The following is a 23,245-nucleotide window of genomic DNA, read 5'->3' as shown; positions in this document are numbered from 1 at the left end:
CAAAGCACTCCATCCCTGCTGGGAGAACATAACAATAAAAATAAAGCATAGCAAAGAGCACCATTTGTAGCATAAGTTCCTAACGATAATGTGACAATAAACCCGAGGGCCGCACCTTCGTCGAACGTCGAACGTGACGCATTCTTCTCACGTGCCTTTCCGTGTCGATTCCTTTCGAATCATCGAACAGCGGGGCTTGTTTTGTTATGCTGATTATGTTTCCACTTGTGTGTCGATGCCTCTAAGTACCTTTAGGCGTCCTTCTTGCAGGTTTCGCCACGGCTTAATCTGCTCGCGGTAACACGCTGGTCTGCAGTACGTGGGAGCTTCAAAAAAGCTCCACCCAAGCCGTCGCTCAAGCCTTCTCTATCTGCTCTAAAGGGTCGCGATCCTTGGTACCGCTAGCGGGCGTTAAATCGTGCCACACAATCAATCATGCCATTGTTTTGAATGGGCTTTGGAGAGTTTCGCGCTACGTACGAAAATAAAACGGAGCGACCGGAGAAGTTTATCTTATCGCCATTTATTAATGCTCCATTTGCTGCCAGCCGGTGGGTCCTTTCGCTTGGCTTTCTCTTGCGACAGTCCGTTTCGGCTTCTCGATCTGACTGGAGGAATTCATCAGTCGATGAACGGATTGGTGAAGCTGTTGCCCCTTTCGGTGCGATTATCACATATCGCGTATCGCACTGCCCAATCGCCAGCGGCAGATGTAGGTTGAACGTTTCCATCGCACCGGGTGCCGAAGGAAATCTGTTTCGTTTATCTCACAACAGCGTCATAGGGGGTTCAAAAATTTGCCAAAAGAAAGTGGCTCCCTCCGGAGTTGTGTTGTCCGATGCTGGCCATATGTTTATGCTTGCGGGTGTCTTATGACCTAGTGCTGCCCTGCCCGGTGGTTTCTGGGATCGTAAATCAGCCTAATCGTGCGAGACCATGCCTCTCTTTAAACCCGCCACCAGATGGTGGGACGACGAGCTCGTTTACGCGTTTGTGCGATCTTCAATTAGCACTCGAACCACCTTTAGCAACACGGTGGGCCCTCAACCGGTAAGCCACGCAGCCTACGCCCGCAGCTTGCATCAGTCGGTGAATGGATGAAGAATGTGCTAATCTCTTTTCTCAGCTTTCCTTGCGATCGTTGCGGTCTAATTTGCATGCAAAAGAAAACGAGAGGAATGTGAATGAGGAGGCCCCTCGGGAAACTCAACGTCTGGTGGTCTGGTGTGGAGAAATCAACAGCTCGGTCTGATTAATAAGCGATTATCACCGAATCGCGAACTGTGAAAGATAAAAAAAATCGGAACAAGGAGTCAGAAAAATGATTCCAAAGCTAAACAAGCTTGCTTATGTGAGAAGGTATCGTATGATTCTGGAGATGTCGTTTTATCATTCGAATACGATGAATTTGGCACGGGTTGAGTTGGTTTTAAACCCGAATTCAAATGATTTATGATCACCCAAAACGATTTAAGCTGGTCTAGGATGTCTATTTCACAGATTCGCTGTAATAAAACAGCAGAAAAGCGATGCTGCGAGGAACGAGTGAATCTGATGAATAGGAAATGACTTGTAAGATTTTTCGTCTCTAAGCAATACGAGGTTTTTTTCCGCTACAAGAATGAAACAGATGCTCTTGCCTAATACTCAGTGGTTTGTATTTCTTTGCGAAGCAGTAAAACTGCTGCAAACTTTAATTGAGTTCGCAAAAAAGCACTATTCGCAGAGGAATTTAATTAAATAAGATGGCCTTTTTCAGATAGAAGCATTAATTGCTAACTATTTTTCTCATTTTGGAATCTTCTAGATTGGAACGAGATGGCAATACATTTCAATTTCTATTTCTAGTTCTTGAATTCTGGTTACAGCCTATTTAATTTTTGCAACGTTTCGCCATAGCGTTTAATGAATGTTGATTTCATTTAATAACATTTCAAACTAATTAATGTTTCTGTTTTAAGGCTATTAAATCGCAAGCTCTCTCAATGAAAACACTTGTTTTTCGATTCTTTTTTTTTCTTCTAGCATTCCAAGTCTCTTGGAATGTTTGTGCCAAAATTGAACAATCTGCCTTCACATGCCTGTTATTAATCATCACGAAAGAGTTGCAACCAAAACTCTTTCCCGCATTCTCATTCCGTTCTCAGCAAACGATAAGCTCGTGATGATAAATGAAAATGGCGCACGAATACACCGCGAAACATGTGAGCAGAAGAGGACCAGGAGGAATAGCTCCAAAATTGCGGATCCTCGTCGCGGCATCAAGATTCTGTGTTGCCAAACAGGATGGAATTCGGTTCGGCTCGAAAGCGTAGAAGCGAATGTTTTCTTAAGACAAAAGACCTGTCCTGAGACAGTTTGTCATTCTGTGTGTGTTGCGTTCGGTGCGAGTGACTGAACGATGCGCACAAGACACACGAAGGAAGATTAAACGTAATAGCTTCGGTGGGAAATGGGTCATGAAGTCAGTGAGCCGCCGTACCGCCGGCAGGGGTTTGGTGTTTCTTCTCACATGCAAACCTCTCCGGTCCAGTTCGATGTTTTCACAGTTTGTCGGCTTGCATACATCCGGTCGGCTCGTGTTGGGGTTTGCCAGACGCAATTATCCGCACGTTTTTAGAATTTTAACCACTCGTGTGATGGTGCATGTTTTTCTTTCGGCATCATTACTGAACTCCACCAGTACCGTGGTGTTTTGGCAGCTCAAGATTTCGTGAATGTTGCATATTTCTTTCTTTTTTTTAATTTACCGTTTATCTTTGAAGATATTCGCAACATCCGTCTACTCCTTTTTTGTTGTTGTACCGAACAAGCTTCGAAGCAATTTCACTCAGTTTCCCGGGCAACTAGAACCGAATCTTGACTCGCTAAGATATCGTTTTCGGTCGCTTCCTAAACCGTGCTAGACACAACCTGATCCTAGTTCCGACGATTCGTCTTCGGTGCACCCTGCCATCAAGCAGTGGCATCTAAATGCAAATTATTGCTTCCATTGCCGAGGAAAATACCGACGTTTGTGCAAAAGAATACGTGTCCTTTGATCTGTACATGCATTGCGCTGGGGAGAAATTGAAAACTGCTTTCTTTTCCAACGTACGTACTCTGACTCCCGAATCATAGCGTACCGTTTGAGAATCTTGCGTCACTAGCATCGTATATAAACGATAGCAACTACTAGGCTACAGCGAGCTTCATGTGCTGCGTCTCTTCGATTACGTGCGTGGTAGGAGTAGTCGAGAAAAAAAGGCGCCCAAAAATCATGCCGGAAACATCTGCATCTGAAACTGAATAAACTAACACAAAAGGTCGGCTGGAAGTGCTGCTCAGAAGTGAACTCATCGGGGGAAGAAAAATGGAAGCCTTAAAAGCAATCTGCGGGGGAAGAATAACATCGAAATTTGACTTGCGTGTCGATCTGCGCCTTCGATGCGAATAAAAGAATGCTATCAATCTGAGCAAACAAACCGAGATGAAGAAAATCTGTTCCAGGGAAACCATCTGCCCACTCGCCACGACCTTGGGAAAAACAAATACAAAACTGTCCATCATCAGCATGCAGAACTCGGTCTTGAAGTTCGAATAGATGCTTTCTCGTTGGTATCTCAACAAATCGATTTATAGTTAAATGAAAGCATATTTCCGCCAGGATATTGTAGTTATAAATCAGTAGTTTGATCGACATTCTCTACATTGATTGTAATTACATTATGTCTGCCTTAAGCAACTCAACAAAAGCCTCAAGTGGCCTACAATACGTAACAAGGCGTGAATTTCGATGCCGGAATCAACATCTCACCTAGCATAACAATGGTGTTTTATTACCAACCAGCTTAGCATTAGGCCCGGAAGAGGAAGTACTTGAGCGTCCCAAAAGTAACACACCAACGCATACGAAGTTCGAAGTGCGAAAAGAGAAAATTTTGCAAACATCTCCACTACGGTTCCAAATTTTCTCTTTCGCTCCCTGAGACTTCATGGAATATAAAAAAAAACAAATCCAGCTCTCGACGATCACAAAAAAGCTGATAGTGAGTCGATCGGAGTTGCGGACGGGGCGCATACATTTGACACCAATCCGCGTGCTAAAGCTGTCAATCAGAGACGGATGGAAAACAGCAGACAGGCGCAGTCGATGCCGCCGTCGCCGCCACTGCCACGGAGGAAATAGACATCGAGCGAGATGAGATAGCGAGGAAAAGAGCATGAATGAACAAACAACAAGTGATGATGTTGCGCAGGGAGACGGTTTGTACCGGTTTGTTTTAGAGGGAGACGCAAAAGCATTACCCGGAGCGGGGATTTGATGGGACCGCGCCGCAAACGCGACGATGGACGTGATGCTGCACATTAAAAATAGAAACGTATTCATGGCCATGATTCATAAATAATGCTTGGTTTTGGGTCGCCGATCGATCGACCCAGAAGAGAGACATGGATGGGAGTTGCCAACGCAAGCCTAACGCGGGGTGGCACGCGTTTTCCTTGCCTGCGAAATCAATTACGCCAGGTACGCCATGAATAATCATTCGGAATATATAGGTGTGTTAAAAATGCAAACCAACATTTTATTTTTGCGAGCATTTAAAAAACGTGTCAAGTGCCATTTACTCGTTATTCCAGCAACGAGTAATTTTGCCACGGTTGATAGAGGACCTGATGTAGAGCCAATCTCGAGGGCCACAAGGCCCTCCGATATCGAAGGCGATCTGTCCGAGGAAATCAGTGACATGCAAACGTTGCAGCGCCGTTAAGATAACGCGCTTCCCTACTCGTCCGAGCAGGAAAATCGAAGGAAAGCGTGTTCAGTGTGAAGAACACGAACACAGCGACGCCGTCTCGAGCAACATATGCACCTGTCGGTCGTTTTCTTGTGCAGAGTGGGCAATATTTACGCGCAGAACAACGTTAAGCCTGGCCGGGCGCAGCATTCATCCGTGGTAATGTTCGCGAATTTGTAATGAAGATAACTGTTTTATGTATCCCCCGGTGCTTTTCACCGTCTGAAGAGCCCTTCGACGGCGGTGTCAGAGTGGTGTGGCATTTTTTTTTTCATCCTCCATCGTCAATTCTTCGAACCAGCGAAACTTACTCATTCGAGAGAAACCGAGTGTCGTACCGTCTTAGAGGGCACTTTAATTGGACGGACTCTCGAGTCCCGTTGGGACGTGCGCGCCGCACACGGAACGAATCTTTCGTTCTCTGCACCCTTTCATCATCTGCGAAATCGCGGCACGACCTTCTGCCATTTGATAAGACCCGCCTGAGAGCGATCTCGTGACGACCTTCTGCGAGTATGCGGACCATCGTTCGAAGCATAGAGTCGCGGAAAAATACCACACACACACACACAAACCGATGTGAACACTCTTCTAGGCCGCGGATGTTGCGCCATCCACTTCAGGCCCCAAAAACGCGCTGGTCCTCTTTGGACGGCAGGCGCGGTTTTGCAAAACCCCCACGACCACGACGACGCGGTGGTGACGGTTGGCTTGATTTATGGACGGGCCGCAGTTTGCTCCATAAATTTTACTTCGTTTAGACGTTTAGCCGGTTGTCCATACGCAAACCACCCGCCGGCGGGTGGAAAGTTTGCCCTCGCCATCCTCGGGGATGACTTCCTGCCGTGGCGGTACCTTTCGTGTTTGTGTTGGTGCGTTTTTTGTGACTTCTCGCCGGGATAGTTGCTCCCAACGCAGGAGGATTCCCAGAAGGGACCAACCGACCGACTCGTACCTGAGGCCGATGATGTGTGAGCATATATGAACTGCTGTATGCGTTGTTTCTCGCCCAATCGGACCCGTTAGCACGTTAGTCGTGGCGGAATCGTTCGAACATGAGAGATACGATTTATGCTGCGTGCTTGTTAACGAACCAGCTGTGAATTATGACACATTTCTGGGCCAGCTTCAATATTAGTTTTTGTGCTTGCCGATTAATCTGAACAGATTCAATCCATTATGTCACATTTGTAAGGGGTTCGTCCTTTCTTACCGGGGCCTCCTTCTACCGTTCCGAAGCCTTTGTGTCTTATCGCGAAGATGTTGCAATTGCATCGAGACAGGTAGCCGTAAATCATAGCGTTCCGGGATCATTGTTTAAATGCATCCCATCTCGAATTGTGTGTTTTGTGTTGGTCATCACTTGTTGTCACTTTGGCATGTGCATGTGCCAATATGTGTGTATAAATCGGCTGACCGATTGGCCGCGATAAACGTGCCGATAATCACCTCCGTTAGGCTTCCACAACATTGCACATCCTAAGCACGTTCAGTCGTGCGTTGCATAGTTGCAGTTTGATTCAATTAAACTTATAATTAATGTTCCCTTCTCGTCGGGCATCGTTCGTTCATGCCGTTGGAAATAGATGGCGTGTGTGCGTCACGGAGAGGGGTCAACGTTCTAACGATATTGTCGTTGAAAGAGGACCAATCAATCCCCCAAGCGCTGGTCACGACTAGAATTTCTAATCACTTCCCATTGAACATGCACTCGAATGCACTAATTTTGCGCATGCTGGTGTTTTAAATGGCTCAAAAGTATTCCAAAAATGATTTATACATAAAACAACCTTTCCATGAAGTTAAATCTTCTTCGAAGGGGTGGAAATCTTTTTCCAAACGTACCACGTGTGTCAGACGTTGCTGCTGTTAAAGTAATTTATTGGATATCCTTTCCTGTTTCCTCTCAGCCCACGAAAGGAAACATAGGCCACGAGTGTGTTGGCGTATGTTTAATTGAAAATATGTATATCGAGAAATAAATAAAATGCCTTTTGCCATCGTCCACCATGTCCACGTTTCTCACGTGTTTGCAAGCGAGCTGTGAGGGTGCGTTGGGACAAACAACCCCCGCGAAACAACCTCTCCCTCCCCCCCCCCCCCCCCCTCCTATGCAGCAGGAGAGCGCGATCGAGCGATGTACCCGCGGTGTGTTCGACAGAATGACACATTTTATCCAACGCTGTTGGCGGCCACTACCTCGAGCGGTGGCCGTGTCGCGCCAACCCGCCAAACAGAACAACCTGTCCGGATAATCGCTTTTCCCATCCCCTAGCGGGCCGAACGATCCTTGCAACGCACACCGGTGGCTTGTATGCAAATAAATAAGTAAATATGACATTACGCGGACAAGCGGAGAAAAGGCCGTAGCTACTGGCGTTCGAATGCGAGGGCTTTGGCGATGACAAGACCGAAGAAACCGTTGACAGTGGCACGATCTAAACGTTTGGATGGTCATGCCTCCTGCTGGACGCAGCGGGACTCAAACTGCGGCTTACTTCAAAAGTTTCGGACGCGTCGCTAGGGAGCGTAATGATAAATTGACTCCATTCTTTGGAGATCCCAAGCCCACTGTCTCGGAAGCGTTCTCAAGAGGTGGATTTTTGGGATCACAATGGAGTCCACAACTCATGCCTCTCACTTTAGAAGGGGACAATTTATTTAGTTATTCTTCCCAAATGTCGATCGCTCTTTGTGTTTGTGGCACATATTTCTAACTCTCGGTGGGTGAAATAATTTTCACCGAGCGAAAGTGAAAGGGCACCGTGGCGAAGAAAGGACAGAAAGTGACGGTGAAAAAGGTGGCGTATTCGGTAGCAAACCGTGGTACCGCCTTCGATCGATTGAAAGTAATGGCGCAAAAGTGCCACCCACTTTTCCACACCCGTGCTTTCGTTGGGCTCTGTTGTGCCGTGATCGGTCGTGATTGTTTTTGGGCCAGTTTCTGCAACAGCAAATTGTGCCTAGAAAGCGTGCAGCGCGCGTAAAGTGATGATCAAAGTGTCCTCTCGTCGTCGTGTTCGTCAGCATCATTAGTGCACATTTAGTGGCAGCTGTCTGTGTTCGAAGCCGTACGCAATTGCGAACGTGCCCGATCAACCTCCTGGTGCGAAAAGAAAAACTCGCTTACAGGGGTGCGCAAACGCGACACCCGTGAGGGCGCATTTGTGCGACGCGCAATAAGTTTGGCGATTACTTTTTAGTTGCTAGCTGGAAATGGGTCACTTTTTCCCTGGCCTGAAATCTAACGTCCCTCGAAGGCATGTGTGGAGCAATTGCCGCCACAACACCCAGCCACTAGTGATCGTTCTGGGCTTTGGGCGATGGGCTTCGTAAGGCGAGCAAAAAACCCATCCAACGGACTTTCGCTTCATTAAACTTCATTTTCGATTAGCGAGGGACGCCGCTAATGCCTGCAGGGTGAAACACGGGGAGAAATGTTTTTACGGCCCTTTGCGCGGTAATGATGGAAAAAGATTTACTGTTCTTTGTGCGGACTTTCGTGCGCGAAGGGAAGAACACATACGATCGGGAACGGGCCTAAGCTCTGCAGCCGTCAGCATCCTGCGGGCAAGCGTGGACATTTGGTCAAGGTCGCCTCCGATCGAGGGGTGGCTCATTAGGGCCGTGACGTGAGCCGCAAAAGGAAACTAGCCCGCCGATTAATACCCACCATCGAGCCCGAGGTCCGGGCGTGGACAGAGAAACTTTAATTAAATTATCATTCCCATCCGGTTCGCTACCGAATGATCCGCAGCTCGGAGCCGGTCTTCCGCAGTCGTGAGAACTTCCCTGATCCGACACCACTACCGGGGGCTTGCTTTGAATAATAAATTAAGCCCAACAATCGGCGAGGCTCGCGCGGATTATAAGCGCTAGTGAAGCTGGAAATGTGCTGAGAGCTTCGAGCTTTGAGCCTCGAGCCTTGAGGCCATTCACTGACCAACTGCTCCACATTTCAACGTCCGTCCGGTGGACAATCAATCATTCCATGTGGTCGGCCACAGACCGTCCGGCGGGCAGCATTCCTTCCGATTTTCACACCCAAAAATGACGTTTGCGTCTGCACGTGGCACAACCCGAGGCTACTGGGTAAGGTGTAGATTTGACAGATTTTGTACTTTGTTTTCCCTTTTTGTGCTCAGCGACTGGGCCTCGGTTTCACGGTAATCCCATAACGCTTTCAGTGTGCGCTCCGTTTTGGCGTGGGTAAATCAATTTCCCCTCGAAAGCATGCGCAGTAGAAGCAGAAATGTGTTAAATGCGCCCCAAAATCAGCCTCTTGGTTCATTTGGCTGTGTGTTGCCGCCCTAATTGCCTTCACCGTAAACGCCTAGCTCTGCACAGGCGTAGTGATGTTTAGCCTTGAAATTGATTTTACTTTTTTGTCTACAGAAGCTCTAAGGCGTCACAGTAAAAAAACGGCGCTCCACCCGTAGATAAATGCTCCGAAAGTGTTGAAAATGGCCCCAAGGCGTCGATCGCCGTCCATAATCGATGCGATGACGCGAAATCCAACCGAGCAGCGTTCCGCAACGCAGCGTTGTTGGTTGAGTTCCTCGGATACCTCTGGCTCGGGAAGGAAATCGAAACGCGGAAGATGCCGTGGGGAGAGAAAAGTTACCCCGGATGGAATTATTTAGAGGGACAGACGACGGATCGACCGGCGTCCCGATTGACAGCTACTGATCTCGGTCGATGATCGATGATCGGCTTCAGAGATCGAGAAGATCCCGTACATCTGCTCCCAAGCGTCCTCCGTCCGATGGTCAGTATCGAATTAATCATCGCATGCCGAGCGATCCGTCCGATCAATCACATCTCGTCGACCGATCGCGAGTCCTAGACCTTGCATTAAAATAGTGCGTGGACGTGAACCTGAACGTCTGTCTCCGCCTGATCAGGAAAAGGCAGACAAACGGCGTCGAGAGAGTCGACGATTTACGTTGCCAAAGGCGTGAATTCGATTTAGATTTGCGGTTCGTCTAGCCCCCAGTCGGGTGGGTGAGCAACAGCTCTACCGATTAGATGATGAACATTTCTATGCTGCTTTGATTTCGCTGCGTCGTTTTCGCGCAAGCGTGCAAATTTATGTGTGTCCGAACGCGCGCACTTTCACTGCTGCCGGCAGAAAGAAGCCGATCGATTAATTTTCGATTCGTACGCTTTTCCCTCGTATGCGTCGCCGTTGGGGGGTGAGTTTTCTTATCGTCAAACCCGCGACAATGTAACCACGGGTTTGCCCGCACAACACCAGGACGTGACAGACACCATAATGGTGGGTTTCCGCGAGCTAAGCATAGAATCGATCGGAACTGATTTATGCATCACTGGCCGCAGGAAACGTGATAGACAACTCTTTCCCGTGTATCCTGAAGCGTCCATCGAGCGTTACATTGTTGCAGAACTTTACAAATGAACCGCTCTCCGAACGCTATATGGAGGTGGTCCGACAATACGTCGATATTACGCCCGCTCGATATCGCACAATTGCATGAATTCCACCATTTTCAGGCCCAACCGAGCGTCTCAAAAGTCTAATGCGTGGCGAAGACGTTCCCTTTCGTGCAATTTCATGCTCGAATATCCCATCGAAATACGATATACTTTTCGTTCCAGCTCGCGTAGTTGGTTGCGATACGCCCATTCAAGGATGTCTGGTCGTATCCTGGCAACCAACATAGCAGCACACCGAAGACTTCGGTGGACCGAACGGCGGATAAATGTTTCGCCTTTTGTCGTCCTCAGGCACTCGAACGCGATGGAAATGGAACGAAATTCTTTCCCGATCACTTTCGGTATCCAGCGTACCGTGAAGGTGAATGGAGAATTTCGATTTTCAATGGCGAAAACGAATGTGAAGATTGGAACGTAATTTTGCGCGAGTCTCCGACGTTGCGAAAAGCGAGAAAAGTGGAAATTCAACCATCGCTTTTTCGCCGTTGTCAACGCGAACAGGTGCATCGCGAGCATGCAACAAATAAAGAAGGAGTGAAGAAGGAGAAAATAAACCTTTAATTTGAAATTCCTCTCCGTATGCTGATAAAATGTAAATATTTGCTCAATCGCTTCGATGGAAGGCGAACGTAGACACGAGCCAAAAGGCGTAAATGGACATCCGCCAGTGTATTGTCCGGACGTATCTTCATTTCATCAATTAGCAGCAGTCGCTATCGGTCGCGAGATCATCCACGTTTGCGGTCGACATGGCAGACTTTGTAACGCTCGTGGAACAGGAACTCGGTAGACCATTCCATCGTCTCGTATCGTTTTGCAGTGTTATCCTTTTCCGCTCGATGTCCGCATCCGTCCAGACAGATACGTCCCTACATTGTACTCGTATCCGTTCGCTGGTTTCGCTTTATCCTGTAGAGGACTCACGAACGCCGGTGTCTATCGGAATAGTAAATCTAATCCATTCCAACATCCTCTCCGGGCGGAAAAGAGTCAATATTGCAAATTTATTGCCATCAGACAAAGTGACACAGTCTCCTCTCGTGCCGTCGATAAGCACAGCAAGCGATCGGAAAAGAGATACATACAGAGCGAAGGATTTATTTTATGAGCCCTTTCGATAATCGTGATTGAGAAAATTTGTTTTCGAATCAATGTTTGGCTGGTTTAAATTCCATTTTATTATGTGCGTATTAGCGGATGAAGCAACGTAAATCTTGTAGCGTTCTTTTGATGTGGAATAAATTTGCTGCGCCCATCGCGTGGGACTTTAATGTTCATTTCATTAGCCATAATGAGTGATTTAAACCACCTCCCCGAGACGCTGTTGGATGCGATCAGGGAGTATCTTTTTTTTCTCCATACCCGATTGGCCCCATTATGCTTTCTGCTTCGTTCGAGCCCATCAAAATAAAATCCGTCTTCACACACGTGCTGTCTACAGACTGTAGACGAGTCCACTGAACGGAGGTGTTGAGTCTCCTGCCCATCGTTTACTACATCCCTCACGATGGCCTCGGGCACATGCGGCCAGACCAGGTCCAGTCCGGATTATATCAAATCCCTTGGGCGAGGCAGTAACACCATCCTGCCCGGTAGCGCAAAGCAACCAAGCTTCAAGACTCTGTCGGTTTGAAAACCGTGCATAATATTTATACAGCTGCGGCTACAGATGGCGGCCAGCGTGGACGCTCAATGATCACTTGCTCTGGAAACTCTGGTCTCTGTGGTGTGCTCATCGCGTTTCTTTTTCACTTTTTCTTCACCGCAGGTAACATGGAAATGCTGACCTACTTCTTCGGTCCGATCGGTATTCTGCTTGGCGTCAATCTGCTGCTGTTTGCTTCGACCGCGCGCCAGCTGACCTGTGGCCTATGGAAGCGAGACGACGTCAAGTCAACCACAGAACGGTAAGATCTACTATCTATCTGCTAGCACATCTTCCATCCTTTCCGTCACTAAAACCCACCCCCGTTGTACTTAGTTTGTGCTAATTTGCTTCCTTAGATAGTGTGTTACTAATGCAAAGAAACGAATCTAACTCACTACAAGACTCTTTGGTTTACGCTTATGTGATAAAGCTTCCATTTGAGCGTTTGAACGATGGAACAAAAGGAATGCAATGAAAGTATTACTGCTTTTCGATTTCAAAATTTAATTGTTGCTCATTTTTTTCATTTCGTCCATCGTCCCCAATCGCTTCCCTAGGGATTGAAATGAAATATTTCACTCGCCATCGTTCGATTCTGCGAAAACCAATATAAATGCCTGCCATATATCCTCGTTCCGGGAAACGATTCCTTGTTCCGGGAAACCCTATCCACCGCACGCTCACCTTCGCGATCATAATTTGTCGTACCGTTGTTCAAATATTAGTTCCATTATGGATCGGTGGCAAAGCAAACCGAAACCCATCGCTGCAAGCCGAAAATCACTTTAGCAAACTTCACCCGCACGATTCCATCGGTTGGTCTGGTGGTTTTCTTTTCGCCGAGGATGGCGCCCATCCCTTGCAGCAAGCATCGGAAAATTCTTTGCGATCTTTCGCGCGCATAGGTGAAATTCTCGCTCTGCTCGTAATCGAAGAAGCACTCAATCAGCAGAAAAGTAGCAGCTCAGGAATCGGTTGCCAAACGTAGCGCCAAAAAAAGAATCTCTTTACCACGCGCGTGGTTTACTCTTGCTTCTCTCCTTCTTTCGCTCTCCCTTGTTCTCTCACTCCTTCTTACGAGATACTTTCGTCCTTCCGGTTTGCTTGCAGGTCTCCGCACCTTTTGCACCCCAAAATGGGTCAGCACATTTCAAGTTTTCCTGTTGAAAGCAATTTTCGATTTAGAACGAATTTGTACAACATAAAAAACACACTATTTCATCGCTTCCGTTCGACTGGCTACGTCCGGCCAGCATAGAACGTAGCGTTCTGAGGGTAGCGCCTAACAACGGCCTGGAAGGTGCAACCTTCCTTCTGCGCCATTTTCCACTCCCGGATGCTCCGGGCACCACCACGGTGAACCTCATTTCCGGCTCTGACAAGTAGTCGATTTTCCGCCGAAGTTGAAAAAATAGCGTTCTCAAACTTTCCCGACCGGTGCCGATCAAGCGGCGAGGGAATCGAGTACGGATACTACTGGGCAAGTGCCGCCACTCAGACTCGGTGGCTAATGGGAGGAAAATAATTAAAACCACCCCGCAGCTCGAATGAAATGGGCAACTTTTGGTCGCTTTTCCTTATTCATGCCTATTTTTGTGTCTGAAAATCGTGCTTCAAGGACCTCTTCGCTGTGCAGCTACCGGAAAGTTGCCGAGGTTCGCCATTTTTATTACGGCGCAACGGGTTTTGTCTTTTTCGCTCGGTTACCGGAATGTTTGGAGTCGAACGGTGATGGGATTCTTCTTTTTTACCCCTATTGTGGTATCGTAAATCTAGAGGAGAAATTGTTTAATTAGCTACAATTACCCATTTCCGAGCAATGCTTTACTGTCGCAGGATAATTAATTGCCATTTAATCAAGTGTTTTCTTCGTATAGGGCTGCTCGAAAGAGAGATCTCTTGGATTTGAAACATTCTTCTGAATCAGAATTAAAAACACCGCTTTTCGAAGCGTGTCTGTGTATGGAAAATGGGAATATAAATCTCCTTTGAGAACACTTGTGTCGCTTTACGTGTCGTTTTAAAGACTATTGAAGCCATTGAAGATTCGTACAGTTTTTGTATTTTTTTTCACGTCCATGTTCTGCGAAATAATCAGGGAACGACAAAATGCAATACCAATTCCAACATAAGAACTTTGGACAAACGATCCACTTCCAAAAAGCATTCGATCCAATTGCTGCTGATTGAGACACGAAACAATAGGTTTCTAATTTTGGGAATCCTTTTTTAGCATGTATTTCCTCGACAGCTGGTGTATGATAAAAACTTTCTAGCTTCATTAAAAAGCGAATCAACTCCTCCTCTGTGCGATAATAAAAAGTACATAAAAGAATGCCCAATTTCATGTTGAAAAAGCCAAGGTGACTTATACAGGAAAATTGTCGTATTTTTCTATAAACTGTCATCGGACCAGCATGCCTACGGTGGCTTATATCTCCTCATCGACATTTGCTCGTTTGCAGTCGCGTCCATCTAACTTTCCAATTAAACCCGCTTGCCGGTGCTTAGAACGGTTGCTAACGTAACACGAAACACAAATTTCCCTCCATGCATCCGATCCTGAACGGCGATGACGACGACATAAATCGGACTTCGTAACGATAAATTTCCATGGCAACGCGGGCGAGGACATCGGAATCGGAATCAGCATCGTTGGTAGAAGGAGTGAATTGTTTGAATTTAATTTCCTCACCGTTTCACCGTTCGATCGTTCAATTACACACTGATTACTCCAGCATGGTCGCTAATGGCAACCGAATACAGCCTGCAAGCACGATTGCTGCTTAGATACGATTACACACCACCTGGCACTGCTCCAGATAATTCCAACATCGCCCTATACCGAGGACACCGACGTACAGCCGCTCGTCAACGGTACAGCTCGTGACGAAGCCAGATTTATAGATCTGTCCTCGTGGCTCCCTTGATCTTCTCACTGCGAGAGAAAGTTCTATCAATAATGAACCCGCCAGCACACGCGGAAGGCTCGTCCGGCTCGACAAGTTGGTCACAAAATGGCTTAGGCCAATTTGCTCAAGTCGGCTTTTGCCCATGTCGCCGTATCACCGATGAGCGATGGGGACAATTTTCCGCGCGCTGGGTGGCCCAGAAGAAACCAATGGAAAAGCCGACCACCTAGTGTGTGGACCGGCACAAAAATCTGTATCACTGCGGGCGCTAGTTTTTCCCGAGCGTTTCAGCTCATGGTCGCTTTCCATGTGCCCTCTTTACGAGGATTTATTGCAACAGCAGCTCTGGTGTTTTTCTTTTCATTTGCTTGCTCGTTTCCTCGCGAGCCCATTCGGTGCGCTTGTTTTATCTGGCGAATCCCTTGCCGCCCTACTGCTCCGGTCGAACGGCAATGGTGGAAAGGACGATAGCGCACCACAGAGCCAGGGCTCGACCAATGTCGGTTACCGGAGCAACCACGCGAGAGCGACCGGTCGCTGGATGAAAGTGAGTGATAAATCTAATAGTAAAATGGTAATAAAATAAAACACGCCGAGAAATGAATGTGTCCCTCTCCACTAACCGACCTGGGCGCTAATAAATAGAACCGTGGTGTAGGAGCAGGACTCGCCCAAAGGGTTCGGTGCGCACACAGAGAAGAACACAAACACACCCCACAGGTGGAAGGGGATGTTCGCCATGGGAAAAGATAGTTGGCAAAAATTATGGCGACCCACCGGGACTGGGTCGCGAAACGGTTCTGGTTTGCATTCGAACCCGCCCTGGCGGAGGCTTAGGTTTGAGGTTAGTTTTTATTTTCACCCCCCAGGATCCATCCAAGGTTCCATCCTCATGCCACGCAGTTGTAGTTGGGCGATTTTGTGTGTTTTTCCTGTATGTCCGTAGGTTCTCTATGCTCTGTTTTACCATGTGTCCTTGCTGTGCGTTATGTTTCGTTTCTGGCATGATTTAATGACCCACCAACACCTCCTTCTCCTTCTTATCCTACCCTTTGCCTCTTTCTCTTTCCAACCCTCAACCCCCTCGCCCCTTTCTCTCTTTCTTTTCGTCTCTCTTTCCCGCTCCTCCCGTGTGGTATGCTCAGCCGCGGTTTGGTTTCTTCTCCCTCTTACAGTGCCGCGCTGGGGCGCGTCTGCCTGAAGCTGGTCGTCGTGATGGGAGTCACCTGGGTGGCGGACGTTATCTCGTGGGCCGTCGGAGGACCGAACTACATCTGGATCGTGACCGATCTGATCAATGCACTGCAGGGCGTGTTCATCTTCATCGTCGTGGGATGTCAACCGCAGGTGAGCTTTTCCGGGTCCGCCCGTTTTAGTCGTTATCTTAGGCTGCCATTCGGGAAATGCACAGTTCTCGAGGACTTGCGGCGCTTTCTAAATGTGAATCTAAAGCAGAACAGTGTTATTTCATTACAATTCTCTCAGTCGAACGGATTCTCTATCGCAGAAGAATTATCAGCCAGGAGCAGAAGAAGCGCGGAGAAGCTGAACCTTCTCAAGCTGATTGTAGTGCTGAAGTAATCTTTGCCAAAGGTTTGGTTTAGTTCTGCTTCGTAACTGTTGCACAATGTCTCTTTTGTGATAACATCCATTAAAAACGATGCGCTAATAGAGTTTCTACTCAATCGTAGCTGAAATCAGCAGGAGCTGTTGCAATTTCGCACACAGTTTGCTGCAAATATTTTAAAAGCAATTTGATTGTTTTAACATTTTAATTCCATACACCTTGCCACTGGTTCTCGGTGCAAAATCACAGTCTAGTGCTTCTCCACTCATTCTTGTTCCGTTTCATCAACTTCTGCTCGACCCTCGGCTGGAACCCCGAGAACTGCAACCACAACAGAAACTACTTTTTCCCCGCGAACTCTACTCTGCCTGCCGTTTCGGTCCTTTGCCTAACCACAAAATCCCATTTGGCTCCGTGTCATCCGAGACGACGGGCTTGGTGGCAGTGGCAGCTACTTGGTCTCGGTGGTTAGCGGCCACCTTCCTAACGAGATGAAATTAACCTTTACCTCCACGGCACTTCGCGGAACAAGCGAACTTTATGCCTCGCTGGCTCTTGGCCCATCTCGTTGATAATGCGCCGGCAGTATGATGGGGCGAACATCGAGAAAAAGCACGCAAAAATGCACAAAACTGGAGAAAAAAATCTGCTCGATTCGAAAAAGAGTCATAACAACGTAATGCACTCGCTTATTCGCACCTGCCCACTGGTTGAAGTCCGAGGGCACGCGGTTAGGCGAATGATACGATGGATTGCGGGTCAAAATTTGGCCAGCAAAAGCCCCGGCGGCACTATCGCCGCAAATAGCGACTGACCATTCATATTCATTATTCTAATTTCAACACCATCTGCGTTGCTTCCCACGGGGGCACCGAGTGTGGATCGAACCACGCTTGGCCAAGGACGATTAGGCCCTGGAATGAAGGGCTTCACGAGGAAAATCAAAATTTATAACCACCCTTTCCTTTCGCATTCTCTCTCTCTCTTTCTCTTTCTCTCTACCATTGCGCCCGGAAAATTGCATTTCTCGCATAGGTCTGGGCCGCCATGAAGCGCCTGTGGAACTCGAAAACGGGTCGGCCGTTCACGAACACCACCAACGGTCCACAGCACTCCAGCTCCTCGCATGGTTTGCCGTCGATGGGCGAATCGATCACGAACAACACCTGCACGAACAACACGACGACCACGACCTCCAACCGGGTGCCGATGGAAACCGTCTGCTGAATGCAGACGGTGGAAATCTCGGTCCCGGCTAGCATAGTCTAGCTCGGAAAAGCGCCACCAGCAGGAAACGCCGTAAGATAGATCGATCGACAGAACGATCGACAGTACACACATAAACACACACGCACTAAGACGCAAGGGGTAAATGGGTGCGATCGATTAGCTGCTGGGTGATTTTGCGATGGCACATTCAGACGAAACTCCACCAAACAACTATCTAGGGACGACGACGATGCCTCGCGTCGACGATGGTCACGCCGTGATCGACGATCGATCGATCGATTGATCGATGAAAGCCGCCGCTGGCTGTCATGGGTGGCCGGAACAATGTTTTACTTCGCTGGCGTAGCGTAAAGGCAACATCGCAGCAATCTTCACGCACCCTTCGACCCCCTTTTAGAGGCGCCCATCGAGACTGGAAGTATTTGTGTGCTCCACGCAGGATTCCTCGTGGAGCACCACACCCAGGGAAGTACCGAACACTCAAAGATGTTTTGACTCTTCTTCCCGCTCTATCGCTAGTAGTCGTAGTATATAAACCTTCACAAAACGTATACTAACGGATAATAAGTAATATTTAATAAACATAGTTCATTCATCAACAACTCTACTCAGCTGCACCATGAGGCGCCATTCAAGCGAACGCATTCTTAGTATAGTGAACTGAACGTTGACGAACGAACGCTGGCAAGCGAACGATTAATCTAGGATGTTCTGCCTTGTTTAGGGAAAAAAACATAAGAAGTTTATCGATGTGTCGACTTTTTCGTAAATAGTATATTATTGCCAAAAAGGAAAATTCCAAAACAATCGAGCAATTCGAGCAAATAAGCACTGTAGCAGTCGAGAGCGCATGCGAACGAAAGGAGGGAACCGCTCAGCTGATTTATGTATATTTTGCATCCAACACAGCATTGCGTTGATATTTCGTTGCTTCAGCCATTCATTATTATGTGTACATTTCTTGTGGTTATCTGGCAAATACTATCAACTGAGTATTTTGAGTAAGTTATCATTGAGCTAATCCCTGCCTGCTATTGGAAGCTGAAAATAAGCGATCCATTATCGTTACCCATTGCTCCCGTTTCCAGAACCTGGAAGGGAAAAATGGTTAGTTGAAGAAACGAAGCTGTAGTAGAAGATTATTTAGAGCTTTATTTACGTTTAAGTTACTTCTGTTCAGAGCCCAGCCACGCTGCTAGGTGCCTTCGTTACGAAATGTTTTGCTTGTAATATTTACTTAACGCACTTACGGATGTATTTATGTAAATAGTGTATAAAATTTCCTTTATGTTAGCCCTTTACGGGACTCCTTCCTGCTCTTGAACTGCAGCAGATCGCAACGATTGTATTGGAAAGGCAACGGTTCGGCTAGAACGTGCGCATAGTGTGCACGAACATGTTTATCTGTTTCTCTGTTACGACTGACCACTCACCACCACGAGTGCAATTTAATCGTGATCGTTTCAACCGAATGTAGCGAACAATTCTATTATAAACGCAAATTGAAATTTGATATCGTGTCCTTTTTAAGCTATACATAAAACCGTGTTAACAATAATACTAACGAGAGTGCTAGAGGTAGCCACGGACTTGCATTAGCGATTTGGAAGACGAGAAAATCGTACGTCTCTTATGTTCTTTTTAGAAGCATTTACAAAATTTTATGCCAAACGCGAACTCGAATATCGGATCTTAGTGGGTAGTGGCAGCAGCAAAAATAAATAGATTTAATCTCAGCGCAACTAGCAATTGAACGAAAAAAAACCGCCCACCGGATGAGGAATTCGTAAAAGTAAATCACCAATTTCTGAAACAACCAATTGCTAAATTGCCAACAAATTCGAACGCACACTTGATCGGTAGCTGTAAATAGTAATCTCGACGATATATTCTCTTCATTGCATAAAATAGTACATAGCTCTTCACCATAAGAAGCCATTGTCCCGAAACCAGGCAGTAAAGCTAGACCGGGAAGGCGAAAAATTAAGCGAATCTTTTACAAACTCCATAATCTTCAACATGTTCGACAGCATCTCTCGGTAGCGTTTACAATAGACAAAAGCTCAGTACGGAAACGGAGCAAATCAATTAATCTCTTCTCCAATTAAGCTAAAATCGTAGTTATTCAATTCACGGTAGATGTGCTAATCCACAGACGATAGCTCGCTCGGGTAACGAACGATGCACCAGCGCGATACATTGGCATCTGCATTTAACGAAGTGCTGGAAACGAGATGGAGGGCCAATAACAGGATCATCAGTATTTTACAAGCTTTGTTCTCCATTTCCTTAGCACTGCTCTTGCCCATTCATCTACCATAGAAATGCATCGAGAAACGGTGCGTTTTTCTGCATAAAAACAGACGACTTAGAAACGCTTTAGATGAAATGAAGAATTCTCACGCAGACGGCGCAACTGTTTAACATTTATCTTTCTCTCTGTAGACATTGACACCAACCTGCCATTAGCACCGCTCTCAACCTTCACGACCTTCCGCAAACGCACAAACAAATTTCGCTCCCATATATCCCTTACCCTTACCGATAGTGATCGAGCTTCTGGAAAATGTTTCGTTAACCCGTTTCACTGAACGATAAATCAGAAGGAGAACCATTTTTTGTGCGATCGAACTCACCCCCATGTAACCGAGTGTGTTTTAGCGTAAAGTCCGTTGTGTTCGAACCGTATCGCGAAAGAAAATGATCCTTCTAGCCCGCGAAGGGCGGAAACAAGAAAAAAAAACGCTAAACATAGAAGATCCGCTAAATAGTCGTCGATATCGAAATGAAGAGGAAGCTATTATGTAGAACGAGCGAAAAAAAATACACAAAGCGCTTAGACGAGATGAGCTGTTTTAGAACAACATACAATTCGGTCGAGGAAAGCGTGGGAGCTTATTGCAGTTTATACGGTTACTAATCCAAACGCAATAACATATACAACTCTATACAACTATTATCAAACGGAGCGTGTAGTTGGAAAATAAATCGAATCAATCGGATGGTGTAAGAAAACGGCGTTCAAATGCATCCGAAACCGGTGAAACAAAGGTGTCAAGGTAGGTGCGGGAATGATCGCTGAAAGTGTGCTTAATTACTTGCTAAAGACGTGGCTTCTCAAGACATGTTTCGATCATAAATATGATCCCCTCTTCAACAGTACACAGTGCGAATGCATTGAACGTGCTGAAGGGTCTCTTCGTAGGGAAAACCCCGGCCAACACGGAGCACTTCCCGGAACTTTGTCGCGAGTGTGACTCGCGGGCCTTTTTTGCGTAACACACGGATCTTTCACGTGCGTTGGGAGAGCAAAGGGCAGGGCATTGGGCGTGTGTATGCCGCAGCATAAACTGCTAACCGCAATCAACTTGTCATCTCGCAGGCCGCTTTTGCACAAACTCGTGCCATTTCGGCGACACGGCGCCACAGCCGGATCAAAACGTGGTCGGTTTTCTGAGCTGACGTCGTCGTTTGTCAGCGCATAAGGCAGAAGGCGAAAAAAATGGGGCACTCACACGCCAACACACTCTCGCTAGCTGGCGTGGTCGTGGCGTGTGCGTTTGCCGATGGATAATTATGCATCCGCCCCAACCGGGCGGCTCCAAAGATTACGTCGCATGACATAAGACGCCGGTGACGATGATGGGGAGTTGGCTCTTGGTACTTGCGCGACACCGTACAATTAGCATAATAACAGCCAGGAATGCTTCTGTGTATTGGTTCCGGAGTAGTATTTCCAACCCCTTTCTAGCTCTATTGAGGGACCTTCCAATAATCAACATCTAGCCTCGCTAGCAAGTTGGTTGTAATAACGCCATTTTTCTGGCTCTATTAATCTCCTGCACTACCTGCACCCTAACAAGCTAGGCATCCACTCCTTGATCGTCATCGATCACTCCCGCTTGGATGACAAACTGGCATTCATTCAATGGAATTGATCATCAAGTATCAATCACAATGCCTCATCATAACCCCCGAAGGTTCGAACGATCGTTGATGACGTCGTCAATCATCCTCCAAGCCAACTCTCCTACTCCAAGAACGATAGTAATGGCGATAAACGAGTTGTCCCCTAATCGAGCGCCATCGAGACCCATATTTCGGATTCGAGACCGTCGATATCGCACCGGTGGACGTTCATTGACCGATAACGTCGAAACGTGCCTCGGTGTGATAATTTCTCCCCGACGGCCAGAGGAAAATCGTACCATTTTCTAGGAGTTCAACACTGCGTCGTTGAAACAGCAGCGGTGTTGAAACAACACCAGAAGTTTTCAGCCCAACAACTGTCGAACGGCATGGACAATGGGCAACAACGAAAAGGGAAAACACAAAACCTCCAAACATGGCACGCACACTGACCTTCACGATCGTGGGGTAGTTTACTGGGGTGCGCCACATGAGACAAGGGCCGAAAACGCCATTTTGCATACGCTTGCAGTTTTCGTCAAGGTTGTCGTTGGTGCAGCCCGAGCGGTCCGCGTGATGACTCATGTGGCTTTCTTTCGCTTGCTCAAGCGTGAAATTGGTGTCCTTGAGGGGTGTTCGACACCTCTGCCAAGCCCTTCGCCACATGGCGCATCTCTACAGGAAGCCCTGGCCTTTCGGTGGAGGCGCCATCCTGGGAACGCGACGGGGCATTTTCTCCCGACAAGGAAGAGGAATCAGTCAGCGAAAAAAAAGGAAGTCTTCTGTGGCCCTTTGAAACATACACGCCACTAATCATGTGTCGTGTGTGTATTTGAGTATGAAAAACGCACCACAATGGCACGATGTGAAGGGTTTTTTTTATGTTGAACTGGGCACGGTGTTTGTGATGTTTTTGTTTCTTCGGCGCAAAAACCAGCATTCGACGTCAGCCGAATCGTTTGACGTTGCAATTAAATTGCCGTGGAGCGCGTGCGTGTGTGCTTTTTGCACGCGCAAGGACCCACTAACCTTCGCGAAGATGAGCCATCGTGCGGCAGAACGTGAGAGACGATTTTTATCGCTTTAAAAGTATGGTCATTAGTTGATTTTCCGATTAGATGACAATCGTTTGAGAGATCGTTTATTTCTTTCGTCTTTCAGCGGCATCTTGTGGCGTTGCGAGTGTCGTTACGTGATTTTCACCGATAGTGGTAGTCACCCTTGTGCCCTACGCCCATTCACACACGCTCTGAGGAAGCAACTCCTATTGGTTAATTTAAGACGAGCGTCACATCCTCCAAACGGCTCTACGGGCATGGGTTTTGGTACGGTAACAGCAAGCCCGTGGCCTTTGATTAGCGGATGTGTCCTTTATTGGACAATTATGCACAAAGTCGCGCCACAGGCCGCAACAAACCGTGCCAAATTGATTAATTGAGCGGTGTGTTGGGCGCTTGGCTTACGTAGACGACACATTCTTGCTGTTTACGAGCGACAATTGGGACGAACAGCCTGTGCCAGTGTGCCAGAGGATCTCAACCGGCTCGACCGGCTTGACGACGAAAACGACCGCATTGACCGACTTCAAGGGGCAACGGCCCTTCGAAATCCCGGCCCATAAATTTCAGGAACAAAACAAAACTCGAACCCAACCCCATTTCCCAAGGACAACAAATCTTCGGCCGGCTTACGCGGGCTTAGCGGCAGTGCATGCAAATCTAGCTGCAACGTGGCAGGCGCATTC

The 23,245-nt window shown here is 47.4% G+C and overlaps 1 protein-coding gene across 1 annotated transcript in view; it reads left to right on the top strand.

The window, feature by feature from the left end:
- LOC128722967 (probable G-protein coupled receptor Mth-like 1) overlaps positions 1-17,589 on the top strand; it is a 132,513-nt gene extending 114,924 nt beyond the window's left edge. The window contains exons 6-8 of the mRNA XM_053816664.1: positions 12,004-12,142; positions 15,941-16,142; positions 17,398-17,589. Of these exons, the coding sequence (XP_053672639.1) occupies positions 12,004-12,142; positions 15,941-16,142; positions 17,398-17,589 (533 nt within the window). The remainder of the gene's footprint in view (positions 1-12,003; positions 12,143-15,940; positions 16,143-17,397) is intronic.
- The last annotated feature ends 5,656 nt before the right edge of the window (positions 17,590-23,245 follow it).

The sequence above is a fragment of the Anopheles nili genome, chromosome 3 (assembly GCF_943737925.1).
Source record: "Anopheles nili chromosome 3, idAnoNiliSN_F5_01, whole genome shotgun sequence".
NCBI classification, from domain to species: Eukaryota; Metazoa; Arthropoda; class Insecta; order Diptera; family Culicidae; genus Anopheles; species Anopheles nili.
Note: the sequence above shows the minus strand (reverse complement) of the source record. Positions and strands in the feature narration are given on the sequence as shown.